The 14,319-nt window shown below is 40.0% G+C and overlaps 1 protein-coding gene across 1 annotated transcript in view; it reads right to left on the bottom strand.

Moving 5' to 3' along the window:
* LOC135106801 (pantetheinase-like) overlaps positions 1–907 on the bottom strand; it is a 34,421-nt gene extending 33,514 nt beyond the window's left edge. The window contains exon 1 of the mRNA XM_064016120.1: positions 748–907. Within this exon, the coding sequence (XP_063872190.1) occupies positions 748–817 (70 nt within the window). The 5' untranslated portion in view covers positions 818–907. The remainder of the gene's footprint in view (positions 1–747) is intronic.
* Between the last annotated feature and the right edge of the window lie 13,412 nt (positions 908–14,319).

The raw sequence follows: 14,319 nt of genomic DNA, 5'->3' as shown, positions 1-14,319 counted from the left end.
TTACTCTTTACTCGTCCATATTTGTAATCCCTCATACCAAATATAAACTTGGGGCTCCGTTACCATCAAACAAAGACAAACGGAGTGACAGGCAGACAGATGAACAGATAAATATACGTTTCAAATTTTTAATATTGCAAATGTGGTGCATATGGTGCGAGTGTCGTATCAACGTATGTGGTAGTGAGGCTCTGCGAAGCCAGCCACATGCTTCACAGGTTCCGCATTGCCGCTGCTAGGCAAACACTTCTCGGGACGGGAACCCCGGCACTGCTACGCCATCTCTTCCTTCAATATTTGCTTGTCTTAAGTTTTCATGCTCTATGTACCTTTGTTTCTTCTGAATTTTTTTCCGCAAAATTTTAAATCAAGCACCATACGACTAAGGCCATTCAATCTCGCCCAAACGTAGACTTAACTTGAAACTCAGTTAAATGAACCCTCTTAGTCAGCCTCTCTCTTCTGCTCGCAGGATCTCTGGTCCGTTACCAGCGAGGAATTATTACGTGTCTGCTGAGTAAATGCCCCCAGACTACCTCAAGTAGTGGGTCAATATTACCAGACAATGTCTGAGTGTTGCTGCGCTCGGCACCTCGTAAGGCACCTCTCGGAGGAAACTTGGCTGGCTCATGTGCACACGTATTGTACAAAAGTATCGTTGTGTGTGTATGTGTGTGTGTGTGTGTGTGTGTGTGTGTGTGTGTGTGTGTGTGCGTGTGTGTGTGTGTGTGTGTGTGTTTTACTCACCAGCAGGCAGGGCCACCACACTGGCTGCCAACGCAGCCAGCGCTGGTAACACCACAAAGAATAACTTCATCACCAAATAGCGCGGCAACTCCACTCAGCCGATCCTTCCTCGCCGCTGACAGAAGCGCTTATGTCGCTCTTGTGGTGCAGCTGCATCAAGACCATGCTCTGATAAGATAGGACGCAATAAGGTTCGTTTTCACGTTTCGGTGGACAATGTTTTTCATAAGTAAGCCCATTTTTGCAGTCTTTCTCTTTTACAACAGCCTAGCACAGTGATGGTCAAAATAGGTGCATGGTGCACCCATGATGAATTATTTATCTATTTTTTGTTTTCAAAGCATACTTGGAAATAATTGGGTACATAGCAAGTGCATTACAAGAATGCACTGCAGGAAAAGAGGTTTTAGGAAAAAAAAAAAAAAGTGTTATGTAACATGTACGTGTAACATGTTATGTAACATGGCAAGTGTACTCGTATATAAGAGTGCACAGTAGGAAAAGATGTTTTACTTAAAAAATAGTGTCATGTAAGAAATTAATCTAAATCGAGACTAAATTATTACAGATTTATATATTATGTCAGTATACTACGATCAGACGCAGCGCAAGCCTCAATAACTTTTTGTTATTAATTTTTAGCACCGACATAACAATTATTTGAGACCGGGTAGCTATTTTCTATTCGCATGTTTAAGGAAGACCTTTAATACTTTTATTCATATATTTATAGTCTTAAAACCAGAGAAAACCGTATTTTTTTTTTTTAATTGTCCTAGGCACGTAGATACATTTATTTATCAAAAGCTCCCGGAAAGTTCCATGAAATTAGAAAAGGTTGGGCTGCACTGGCTTAGAAGAACAGCCTGCTAAAAGTCTGTAATATTCACATTCAGCATTAGTCGCAGTGAATGGTACATAACAGCTAGTATGATGAAAGTTATGTGACATCTTATCTGCTTTCCGCATACGCCACACGGCTGAGGCTTTGAGGTTATGGTACATTTCAAGGTTTGTTCAGGCGTTGTAATAATTATGAAGCCTCTGTAAATTATTACGCACAGTGACGACGAATTTGTAGCTTCCATGAAGAATGAAAAATATTTACGGTTGATTCACATACTCAAAATTGTGTACTAAATTTTATCCGCAAACCAGATCCACATTATTTACGGGAAAGTTAAGCTTACTTTTTTGTTTCGTTTTATTCTCCCGAAGAAAAGCCACAGAGATATTATGTTGGGGACATTTTACGCACCATGGATATCAATCAGTGTCGTGACGTGCTGACGTGGATAGACGTTTTTATATACTTACTCCCTTTGTTTCATTATATATATACATATATATATATATATATATATATATATATATATATATATATATATATATATATATATATATATATATATATATATATATATATATATATATATATATATATATATATATTTTTTTTTTTTTTTTTTTTTTTTTTTTTTTTTTTTTTTTTTTTTTTTTTCAGGAAAACACACGTTGCTGCTTGTCCATCGTGTATATGTTTACCAAAACATGTACTCGATTTTTTTATGGCAAAATATGTATTTATCGCAAGTGATTGCTCGTTGACATAATACTTTGCCATTACAACCGCCACCTGCTAATTAGTTGTAGTGCAGCTTAAAAGTTACCTCTTTTCTCGAAAACTGGCAACTAATTTTCTTTTTTTAACGTGACAGAACAAAAAGTAGAGTACTTAGTCCGTGCAAATATTAATTACAAAGAAAATGTATAACGGCTGGACTGTGGAAAGCGTTCTTTTAAAACAGAGTTAGGTAGTAATAAATTGCCATGTTCTCTGTGTTACGGCAAATGTCATGTCCTGCGTGGACGCTGGCGTGCCCTATGCAGTCGGTTAAATGTGTCTGCCCTTCTGTTACGTGGCGTGCTGTTTGTGTGTGTTGGATTTATTCTCTCTCTCTCTCTCTCTCTCTCTCTCTCTCTCTCTCTCTCTCTCTCTCTCTCTCTCTCTCTCTCTCTCTCTCTTATATTTCTTTTTTTTTATTTAAACATAATGCACATAGAAAACATTCCTTAACTTTTCAAAAGGTAGTCTTAAACTAAGAACGATCACTGTACAGTGTCATTCATTTAAAAGGTGCTCCGTGGGACAGCTTTATGAACGGGAGAGTCTCTGCACTGTCACTATCAGGAACTCACACCTCCGAGATCACTGACTTACACTGACATTGTCAGGCACATTAATACACCTCTACTTCATGGCGCTATCACTGTCAGGCACATTATTACACTTTATAGCACTGTCACTGTCAAGCATATTATTTCGCACACCCCCGGCACTTCATGGTACTGTCACTGTCAATCAGGCATTTCCATATTCCTCACCCCTCCTTACTCTCACCCCTCCTTACTGTCATTATTAGGCGGGTGTGTCCGAAGCCAGGCGTGGGCGGCGCACTTCATCTTCTGGAAGGACATCCTGGTGACGTCCACTGCTGAGGTTAAAGCGTTCCACAGCACCGCGGTGTCGTGGGAAGAGGCACGCTGACATCTCAACCAGCGGCACCTCGGGATCCCCCCACTCTCCCTCTCTCTCCCTTTCCCTCTCCCTCTCCCTATCTCTCTCTCTCTCTCTCTCTCTCTCTCTCTCTCTCTCTCTCTCTCTCTCTCTCTCTCTCTCTCTCTCTCTCTCTCTCTCTCTCTCTCTCTCTCCCATGAATTTTCAGGGGTGTACAGCTGGTGTCCTCCGCACTAAATTGTCCCCATGTCTGTGGTTATAAATACCACAAGCGTTCATCATTTATGTGTTATAATTCTTGGTTTTATTTTTATTCTCGACAACAACAAAAATTCTGCCAATCCATCATTTAATTTCATTTCGCTCTTTCCAAGATTTAAGCTATCAATGCACGTTTTTTGTTTGGCTCTCGAAAAAAAATCGTTCTCTTTTGCAAATATTTGCCTGTATGGTTGACTATCACCACGATATGAAATTCCAGAGTTCGATACTAATAACACACACACACACACACACATACACACACACCATCTCCTCCAGTGATAGGCGATAGTGCATTCTGCTATTCCCATCAACTCACCTCCACCTTTTAGGGAGCGGCTTGCCTTGGGCACTCGTGTACACCTAATTCGGTGGAGGTCATATAATAGGTATAACATACATACATACATACATACATACATACATACATACATACATTTTTTTTTTTTATGTAGGAAGGACACTGGCCAAGGGCAACAAAAATCCAAGAAAAAAAAAATGCCCACTGAAATGCCAGTCCCATAAAAGGGTTAAAGCAGTAGTCAAAAATTGACGAATAAGTGTCTTGGAACCTCCCTCTTGAAGGAATTCAAGTCATAGGAAGGTGGAAATACAGAAGCAGGCAGGAAGTCCCAGGGTTTAGCAGAGAAAGGGATGAATGATTGAGAATACTAGTTAACTCTCGCATTATAGAGGTGGACAGAATAGGAGAGAGAGAAAGAAGAAAGTCTTGTGCAGCGAGGCCGCGGGAGGAGGGGAGGCATTCAATTAGCAAAATCAGAAAAGCAGTTAGCATGAAAATAGCGGTAGAAAACAGCTACAGATGCAACATTGGGGCGGTGAGAGAGAGGCTGAAGTTAGAGGAGACGAGTTGATGAGACGAAAAGCTTTTGATTCTACCCTGTCTAGAAGAGCAGTGTGAGTGGAACCCCCCCAGACATGTGAAGCATACTCCATACATGGACGGATAAGGCCCTTGTACCGAGTTAGCAGCTGGAGGGATGAGAAAAACTGGCGGGAGACGTCTCAGAACACCTAACTTCATAGAAGCTGTTTTAGCTAGATATGAGATGTGAAGTTTCCAGTTCAGATTATAAGTAAAGGACAGACCGAAGATGTTCAGTGTAGAAGAGGGGGACAGTTGAGTGTCATTGAAGAAGAGGGGATAGTTATCTGGAAGGTTGTGTCGAGTTGATAGATGGAGGAATTGAGTTTTTGAGACATTGAACAATACCAAGTTTGCTCTGCCCCATCGGAAATTTTAGAAAGATCAGAAATCAAGCGTTCTGTGGCTTACCTGCGTGAAATGTTTATCTCCTGAAGGGTTGGACGTCTATGAAAAGACGTGAAAAAGTGCAGGGTGGTATCATCAGCGTAGAGTGGATAGGAGAAGAAGTTTGGTTTAAAAGATCATTAATGAATAATAAGAAGAGAGTGGGTGACAGGACAGAACCCTGAGGAACACCACTGTTAATAGATTTAGGAGAACAGTGACCGTCTACCACAGCAGCAATAGAACGGTCAAAAAGGAAACTTGATACAAAGTTACAGAGAGAATGATAGAACCCGTAGGAGGGTAGTTGAGAAATCAAAGCTTTGTGCCAGACTCTATCAAAAGCTTTTGATATGTCTAAGGCAACAGCAAAAGTTTCACAAAAATCTCTAAAAGAGGATGACCAAGACTCAGTAAGGAAAGCCAGAAGATCACCAGTAGAGCGGCCTTGACGGAACCCATACTGGCGATCAGATAGAAGGTTGTGAAGTGATAGATGTTTAAGAATCTTCCTGTTGAGGATAGATTCAAAAACTTTAGATAGGCAGGAAATTAAAGCAATAGGACGGTAGTTTGAGGGATTAGAACGGTCACCCTTTTTAGGAACAGGCTGAATGTAGGCAAACTTCCAGCAAGAAGGAAAGGTAGATGTTGACAGACAGAGCTGAGAGAGTTTGACTAGGCAAGGTGCAAGCACGGAGGCACAGTTTCGGAGAACAATAGGAGGAACCCCATCAGGTCCATAAGCCTTCCGAGGATTCTGTTCTGCAACTAGCCAAACACTCATTCATTAACAGAAAGTGTCAAAATCTTTCAAGATCTAACTCCTGTCGTGACTTCTGGCATCGAGCCGAAAATATCTCCAATAACTTTGCTTCTTCTTCTTTCCCTCCTTTATTTCAACCAGATGGCACCACTGTTATCACATCTATTTCAAAAGCTGAACTCTTTGCTCAAACCTTTGCTAAAAACTCTACATTGGATGATTCTGAGCTTGTTCCTCCCACTCCTCCACCCTCTGACTACTTCATGTTACCTATTAAAATTCTTCGCACTGATGTTTTCCATGCCGTCGCTGGCCTAAACCCTCGGAAGGCTTATGGACCTGATGGGGTTCCTCCTATTGTTCTCCGAAACTGTGCCTCCGTGCTTGCACCTTGCCTAGTCAAACTCTTTCAGCTCTGTCTGACAACATCTACCTTTCCTTCTTGTTAGAAGTGTGCCTACATTCAGCCTGTTCCTAAAAAGGGAGACCGTTCTAATCCATCAAACTACCGTCCTATTTCCTTAATTTCCTGCCTATCTAAATTTTTGAATATATCCTCAACAGGAAGATTCTTAAACATCTATCACTTTACAACCTTCTATTTGATCGCCAGTATGGGTTCCGTCAAGGCCGCTCTACTGGTGATCTTCTGTTTTTTTTCTTACTCTTTGTCATCCTCTTTTAGAGATTTTGGTGAAACTTTTGCTGTTGCCTTGGATATATCAAAAAGCTTTTGATAGAGTCTGGCACAAGGCTTTGATTTCCAAACTACCCTCCTACGGCTTCTATCCTTCTCTCTGTAACTTCATCTCAAGTTTCCTTTCTAACCGTTCTATTACTGCTGTGGTAGACAGTCACTGTTCTTCTCCTAAATCTATTAACAGTGGTGTTCCTCAGGATTCTGTCCTATCACCCACTCTCTTTTTTTTTTAATCAATGACCTTCTAAACAAACTTCTTGTCCTATCCACTCCTACGCTGATGATACTTTTCCACGTCTTTTCATAGAAGTCCGACACCTCAGGAAGTAAACATTTCACGTAGGGAAGCCACAGACCGCCTGACTTCTGATCTTTCTTAAATTTCTGATTGGGGCAGAGCAAACTTGGTATTGTTCAATGCCTCAAAAACTCAATTTCTTCATCTATCAACTCAACACAACCTTCCAGGCAACTATCCCCTCTTCTTCAATGACACTCAACTGTCCCCCTCTTCTACACTGAACATCCTCGGTCTGTCCTTTGCTTATAATCTGAACTGGAAATTTCACATCTCATCTCTAGCTAAAACAGCTTTCATGAAGTTAGGTGTTCTGAAACGTCACCGCCAGTTTTTCTCACCCCCACAAGCTGCTAATTCTGTACTAGGGCCCCATCTGTCCATGTATGAAGTATGCTTCACATGTGTGGGGGGGGGGGTTCCATTCATACTGCTCTTCTAGACAGGGTGGAATGAAAAGCTTTTTGTCTCATCAGCTCCTCTCCTCTAACTGACTGTCTTCAGCCTCTCTCTCATCGCCGCAATGTTGCATCTCTAGCTGTCTTTTACCGCTATTTTCATCCTAACTGCTCTTCTGATCTTACTATCTGCATGCCTTCCCTCCTCCCGCGGCCTCGCTGCACAAGACTTTCTTCTTTCTCTCACCTCTATTCTGTCCATCTCTCTAATGCAAGAGTTAACCAGTATTCTCAATCATTCATCCCTTTCTCTGGTAAACTCTGGAACTCCCTGCCTGCTTCTGTATTTCCACCTTCCTATGACTTGAATTCCTTCAAGAGGGAGGTCTCAAGACACTTATCCTCCAATTTTTGACTACCACTTTGGACCCTTTTATGGGAATGGCATCTCGGTGCGTTTTTTATTTTTTTTTATTGGATTTTTGTTGTTTTTGGCCAGTGTCTCTTCTACACACACACACACACACACACACACACACACACACACACACACACACACACACACACACACACACACACACACACACACATATATATATATATATATATATATATATATATATATATATATATATATATATATATATATATATATATATATATATATATATATATATATATATATATGTATATATATATATATATATATATATATATATATATATATATATATATATATATATATATATATATATATATATATATATATATATATATATATATATATATATATATAACATATATAACATATATATATATATATATATATATATATATATATATATATATATATATATATATATATATATATATATATATATATATATATATATATATATACATATATACGTTGTGTAGGGAATTGGTCTGTTAGTTACACGTGTCGATAATGGTGGATGATTAAAGTAATGACGTTTTTAGCTTTTTCATACCGACAGTTGAACTGTGTATATAAGTGCTTATGACTGATTAGATAAGACTGAGTGTTATATCTGTTTCCGATGAGAGTTTTAAAGGCTACCATTAGGAAACCGAGTTGTACAACGCAGTGTACAATATCTTGGCATTAAATATTTGCATCTGATGTCCAAAATAAGATATTTAAAGGATAGGATATAATTTCCGATGACAAGTTTTAAGACTGTGGGCAGAGAGGACTCACATTCAAAATGGATTGCGGAAATCGTGCGGCGGCGCAAACGCATTTCTTCACTCTCCATGGAATATCGCGATTTTTCTTATGAATGACGTAAATATTATCGATAATACCTAAAGAGTATCTTCTGATGAGTTCTGTGTCATAAAGTTCATTGAATGCATCCTTTCTGAATAAATCATTTTTGTTTGTTGATGCCATCTTGCCATCTTGGCTGTGGGAGCGTCTATCATAAGCCGCTAAGATAGAGTAGATTCGTGTTTGGGAACGGATTAATCCATTTCACATTGAATCCTATGGGAAAAATAGTTTGTTTTCGAACATTTCGGATTTCGAACGGCATTCAGGAACGGATTAAGTTGTAGAACCGAGGCTCCACTGCATTTCTGTGACCTACATGCTCATCGTTTCACAATATATCGCCTTCACGACAGCCAACGTTACTGTTCTACATCCTAACATTTGCCAAGTAGTGTCCCTCTGAATACCAGTTTCCATGCTTAGAAAAAGAGAACGAATGTCACGAACAGACTTTGTGAAACCGTCCCTTTATCGCTGACTCCTGGAGTATTCCCTCCGTGGTACATTAAAGTTCTGCTTCAGATATTCAGTAGCGATGTGTGTCACCTCCTACCTGATGAAAGCTGTTATCTTCCACAGATCTGCCTCACATGGTCCATGCCCTGTCCATTCCAATAATTAGTGCGTCCTTCCCTCAGCCCCCTCACCACCACCGTCATCAGCACTCTATTTCCTTTTTATCATTGTCATTATCAAATAAACAAGTAAATAAATAAAAATAAATAAATAAATAGATAGATAAATAAATAAATAAATAGGTGAGGTGTTTGAGGGTAGATTAGGTGAAGTGAGGTTAGGTTAGGTTAGGTGTAGTTAGGTTAGGTTAATTAAGGTTAGTTAAGGTGAGGTAATGTGAGGTGAGACTAGGTTAGGTGAAGTTAGGTTGGTGAAGTGAAGTGAAGGTTGGTGCACGCACACAAACACACACCCACGCACTCACGCACGCACGCACGCTCGCACGTTCTCACACACACACACACACACACACACACACACACACACACACACACACACTGCTCAATAATTCTAGATATTAATGACAATGAGAGAGGGGGAGTGGGTGAGAAGGCAAGGTAGGTGGACGCACTCATCATTTGAAAGGACAGGATATGGACCAGTGGAAGGGACCTTAAGACTTAGTTTTGAGGAGGTTTAACCAATCACAGGAAGACAACAGTTTTCAGCAGGTAGGAGGTGACGTGTCGCTACTCAATGCGTGAAGCAGCACTGGTAGAGGTTTTACTGCAACTGACGTACGACCCAGTGCTCTAGGATTTAAATGTTATAACAGTACAATATCATTCAACTATTTAGTTAAATTAAATTATAATTATATATCGTAAGATGCTTGCACCAGTCTCTAAACGTATCATTATCTATATACCATGTAGACTCCCTCACAAAAGCGGTAGTCGAGCCACAACCATCCATTCATCCATACACACACACACACACACACACACACACACACACACACACACACACACACACACACATATCTAATCCAGTTGGGTTTTTTAACTAATCGCTCTAACCTCATCCCCTCCACTAGCCCATGCCTTCATAACACTAAGTTTGTTAAATGTGTTTATCCTGTCCACCTCTCTAATGAAAGAGTTAACAAGTATTCTCAATCATTCATCCTTTTCTCTGGTAAGTTCTTGAACTCTCTGCCTGCTTCTGTATTTCCTCCTTCCTTTGACTATTGACTTTGAACTATTTCAAGAGAGAGGTTTTAAGACACTTATCCTCATTTTTTTTTTTTTTTTTTTTTACCAGTCTTTTTGACGGAAACTGGCATATAAGTGGGCCTTTTTCTATTCAAAAATTGTTGTTGCCCTTGGCGTTTGGCCCACATCTATTCTCCAAACTTCCTCATTCTCAGCCTATCCAAACGTTTTACTCAAATACTTCATTCCCGTATACGCTCATGCAATCTCTTCTCTTCTAGTCTCGGGTTTTGTGTTTCAGATACATGCAAAACATTTCCGTGACTAGGAAAATTAAAAACACAGAAAGTGTTGAGAGAACATGAACCAGAGTGCTGGCAATATTGAGAATACCCCAGATAAAATGCTATCCAGGTCTCATGGTTCATCTGGTTTGATTCTATAATTTACATAGTGACTTCACCCCTGGTCGTCCAGGAAGCTTTCATGTGTGGCAGCAGACCAGACCTGAACTTTTCCTATAGAGTGTATTCATTAAACTTAGAAAAAATATTCATGTAACAGAATGACAAGAGATTTATTATTGTTATGCAATTATTCTTTCCAATTTACGAGCTTGTTATCCCAGCTCCGCATCAGCCGTGGTGGTGGTGCAAGCTGGTGCCGCTCAGGTCTGGCCCGCCACACCACAATTGGCTCTCGTACGCTCATACAAAGCTTCAGAAATATTATCAGCAAAACTTTTTGCATTATTCAAATGAAGTAATTAATTCCTGGCACATTGCTAACAAAACATATCCGTGTTTACAGTACTAAACCTGACAGGTCCAAGCAACAATCCACCGCACTGCCGCTGCTCCGTGAATGTTCTGTGAATCCCAAACATATAGGTAATGAAGTAAAAACTCATATCATTCAAGACATTAACAGCCACCTTGGCTTGGTGCAACCCTGGGGAAATGAGGGTTCCGAGGGTTGGTGGGCCTTGGGTATGTGCTGAAAATACATAATGCACATACTCACAGTTCAGAGCATTAAACTCGTGCATCAATGTACGAGACTCAGGAATCCGTTCTTTTATTAAGTTCTTTCAAATTTGCAATTTACAGCTACGTTGAGAACATTGATGGTAAGAAGCATTTTGGCAATACTCATTTTGGCAAGCACGTGGGTATTATCATCAGCACAGTTCAAGTCGACAGCGATAGTTGGATATAAAACCCAGCGAGGCGCTGGGACGACAATTTAGAGAATAAGCACTTACGCTGGTTCTTACTTTTAAATGTCCATTAATTTGCAATTTTCTGTATATCTTGCTATTGGCAGCTTTAATCTCTCACTACCGGTTACTTTTTTTTACACTAAACAGCAAAAACTAGTAATGTCAGTAAGTAACTAAGTAGGTATGGTTAGTTGCTCTGTGGGAACGTTAACAGACGCCGAACGCAATGACTGGTGCTGTAGCCACACCTATTGTCTGTACCCATCATTGGATGTAAGGTACGATGATCATTTTTTTCCGCCTTCTCTCCAGCCAGTGAAACGTTAGATGCAGGAGAAATTGTTTAAGATCTTTGTTAGGCTTATATCCCATTCCAGTGACCTTGTTCAGCACTGCAGTCCATCCACCATATAGGGAGCATTTCTCTTGCACCACAGTAATGCGACAACAGATCTACATACGAATGTTTTAATCTCATTCAGACATAATTTTTGTTGTTGAAAATTATTTATTTTTTTATAGCGTTTCTTTCTTTCTTTTTTTTTTTCTTAGTCTTTATTCCATCTCATTTGCAGGACAGAATCTCAGACGAAACTATTGTGGTTGGCTTTGACTATGGTCTGACTGCTCCACTCCTCAGTCACTATACTGTCTTCGTGCAGTCAGCTTTCCTTTGCATTCACACTAAATATACAAACAACAATAATTTTGCCAGTGTTTCTTTCTGTTTTCTCAGCCACGCATCATCATCATCATCATTCCTTATCCCCATCACAATCCTGCATCAATCAGTACTTCCTACACGGGTTCTTTCTTCCTCTTTCTTTCTTTCTTTACGGAATTATCGTATAAAGTTCTATAAACAGTATGGATGTTTCATGGATGCTTCATTCGTCTATATTCAAGAGAGATATACAGCACCTTGCCAACAGGAACAAAACATTTTACCTCTCTCTCTCTCTCTCTCTCTCTCTCTCTCTCTCTCTCTCTCTCTCTCTCTCTCTCTCTCTCTCTCTCTCTCTCTCTCTCTCTCTCTCTCTCTCTCTCTCTCTCTCAGCATTCCACGTCAATCTCTCCCTGTCTCAACATTCAACATTTAGCTCTGTCTATCTGTTTCATCATTCCAGCTCTCTCTCTCTCTCTCTCTCTCTCTCTCTCTCTCTCTCTCTCTCTCTCTCTCTCTCTCTCTCTCTCTCTCTCTCTCTCTCTCTCTCTCTGTGTGTGTGTGTGTGTGTGTGTGTGTGTGTGTGTGTGTGTGTGTGTGTGTATCTATCTATCCATCTATCTCAGTGCGCGGTATTTCATCTCCGATTGTGCATTGAGTGAATTGCTATGATGGTTAGTCTTAGAAATGAAATGTAGTCTTGTCATATTCTCGCTATTTCTCTTCAATACTCTTCTCCCGAAGAATGCAGTGATAAAAAGCATAGGTGAACTGGAGCCCCGCATGACCTCGCTACTGCGGCGCCGAAATCAATTAAGCAATCCCTGGCAAACATATTACGGTGTTTACAATTTGCGTAAGGGGAATCTTCAGGTTTCTGTTGCCTCTTGCCTGAGAGTGAGTGTACAGATTTAATGCTCATATTGTTACGACCCCACTCCATGATCCTAATGTTATTCCATTCGTAAAAAAAAAAAAAAAAAAAAAAAGAAAAAGAAAAAGAAAAGAAAAAGAAAAAAACTTTGTATCAAGCACACACTGCCAAAAAACGTTAACCCTGTCCTTTTTTTTTTATCACAGCATAAAATATCGTCAATTTATAACGCAGTTATGATATACCCACAAACCAGTCCTTATCGAAATGGAATGCTACCTTTTCTCTTCATTCTTAATTGATTTTCCATGTCGTCCAGGCCGAGGCACCAAGCAAGCCAGAAGTTGAGTCTGTATTGACCCAGAGCTGTCACTACGCATGTATCTCACTTGTCATGATTATTTAATTTAGTCACCCAGACAGTAAAATTAAATTTTCTTTTCTCACAGAAAACAGCTAAATTTATTGGGAGGCTTATTCAAAAATTTTGCTATACCTGTTAACTGTTAAAAGCTTTCTTCCTTCATGCGGTGCATTTTTTTTTCTTTTTGCTTGTATTCGTATTTAATACTATATTAATATTTATTTGTATTTGTACTATATCAATATTTATTTCATAAATGAACGGTGAAATTATATGACAATCAACTTCCCATAGTGGTCCATTTTTTTTCCTCTTTTTTTTCACATTTTATAATACATTCTTACATTTTTAACTACCTACGAATACCTCCAAGCCTTAAAACCCTGAAATATAATATAATTCATACGATGTATTCACTGCCAGCATCAAGCCGATCAATACCACAAGTACATTACCGCGCCCGGGGGTTGAGTGAGCCATCGTGTACTGGAAATAGATTTACAGGATAAGATAAACAAGGAAGAATATGAAAGGAATTTCCTTGCCCATTATTAAGTATACATGTATTATGAAAAGAAATTGACGCGAAACTCTACAGCATACATTACAAAAAAGAAAAAAAATGTTGTTAGAGAATGCTAAATAAAATCTTCAGTAGTGCAGGAACAGCGAAGTTACAAAACAGACTCCACATGTGTGGGGCTCCGCAAAACTCTCACGAGAGCGGATGGCTGAACAACTAATAAGTCATGAAGGACACCGAACCGCAGGAGGCAGGAAGGTCACAAGTGGCGCCGCCGCTGGCTCTATCCTCAAGGTCGCCGGCAAGACGTGTCTCACCGAGGCCCGCACTGGGAGCTCATAAATCATGCCTGGAAAAATGTGTGTGTGTGTGTGTGTGTGTGTGTGTGTGTGTGTGTGTGTGTGTGTGTGTGTGTGTGTGTGTGTGGCATCATTTCCTGCTATCAAGTGACTGCTTCATCTTGCAAGGCGCATCATTTCCCCAATGCATCGCCAGATCACCATCCTTTATTTCTATCGCATCTCTTGGTTCCGTGTCTGGCAACAATAACGCTGTGGCTGCGGCTGAGCAACATGTCCTACCCCTCTTCAATACATATAAAATGCATGAAACCCATACAATTGTATTATTTTTCTGTACCTGTTACCTACCTAACCCTACTGTTATACTATATATCCACCCGTGGAAGGAGAACGCGGCCCGCCCGCTCACTTACGGGCCGGGGTGGAAGAATACTGCTGCGGT

Source organism: Scylla paramamosain, chromosome 14 (assembly GCF_035594125.1).
Source record: "Scylla paramamosain isolate STU-SP2022 chromosome 14, ASM3559412v1, whole genome shotgun sequence".
Lineage (NCBI taxonomy): Eukaryota > Metazoa > Arthropoda > Malacostraca > Decapoda > Portunidae > Scylla > Scylla paramamosain.
The sequence above is the reverse complement of the archived record's forward strand: the minus strand, read 5'-3'. Positions and strand labels throughout refer to the sequence as shown.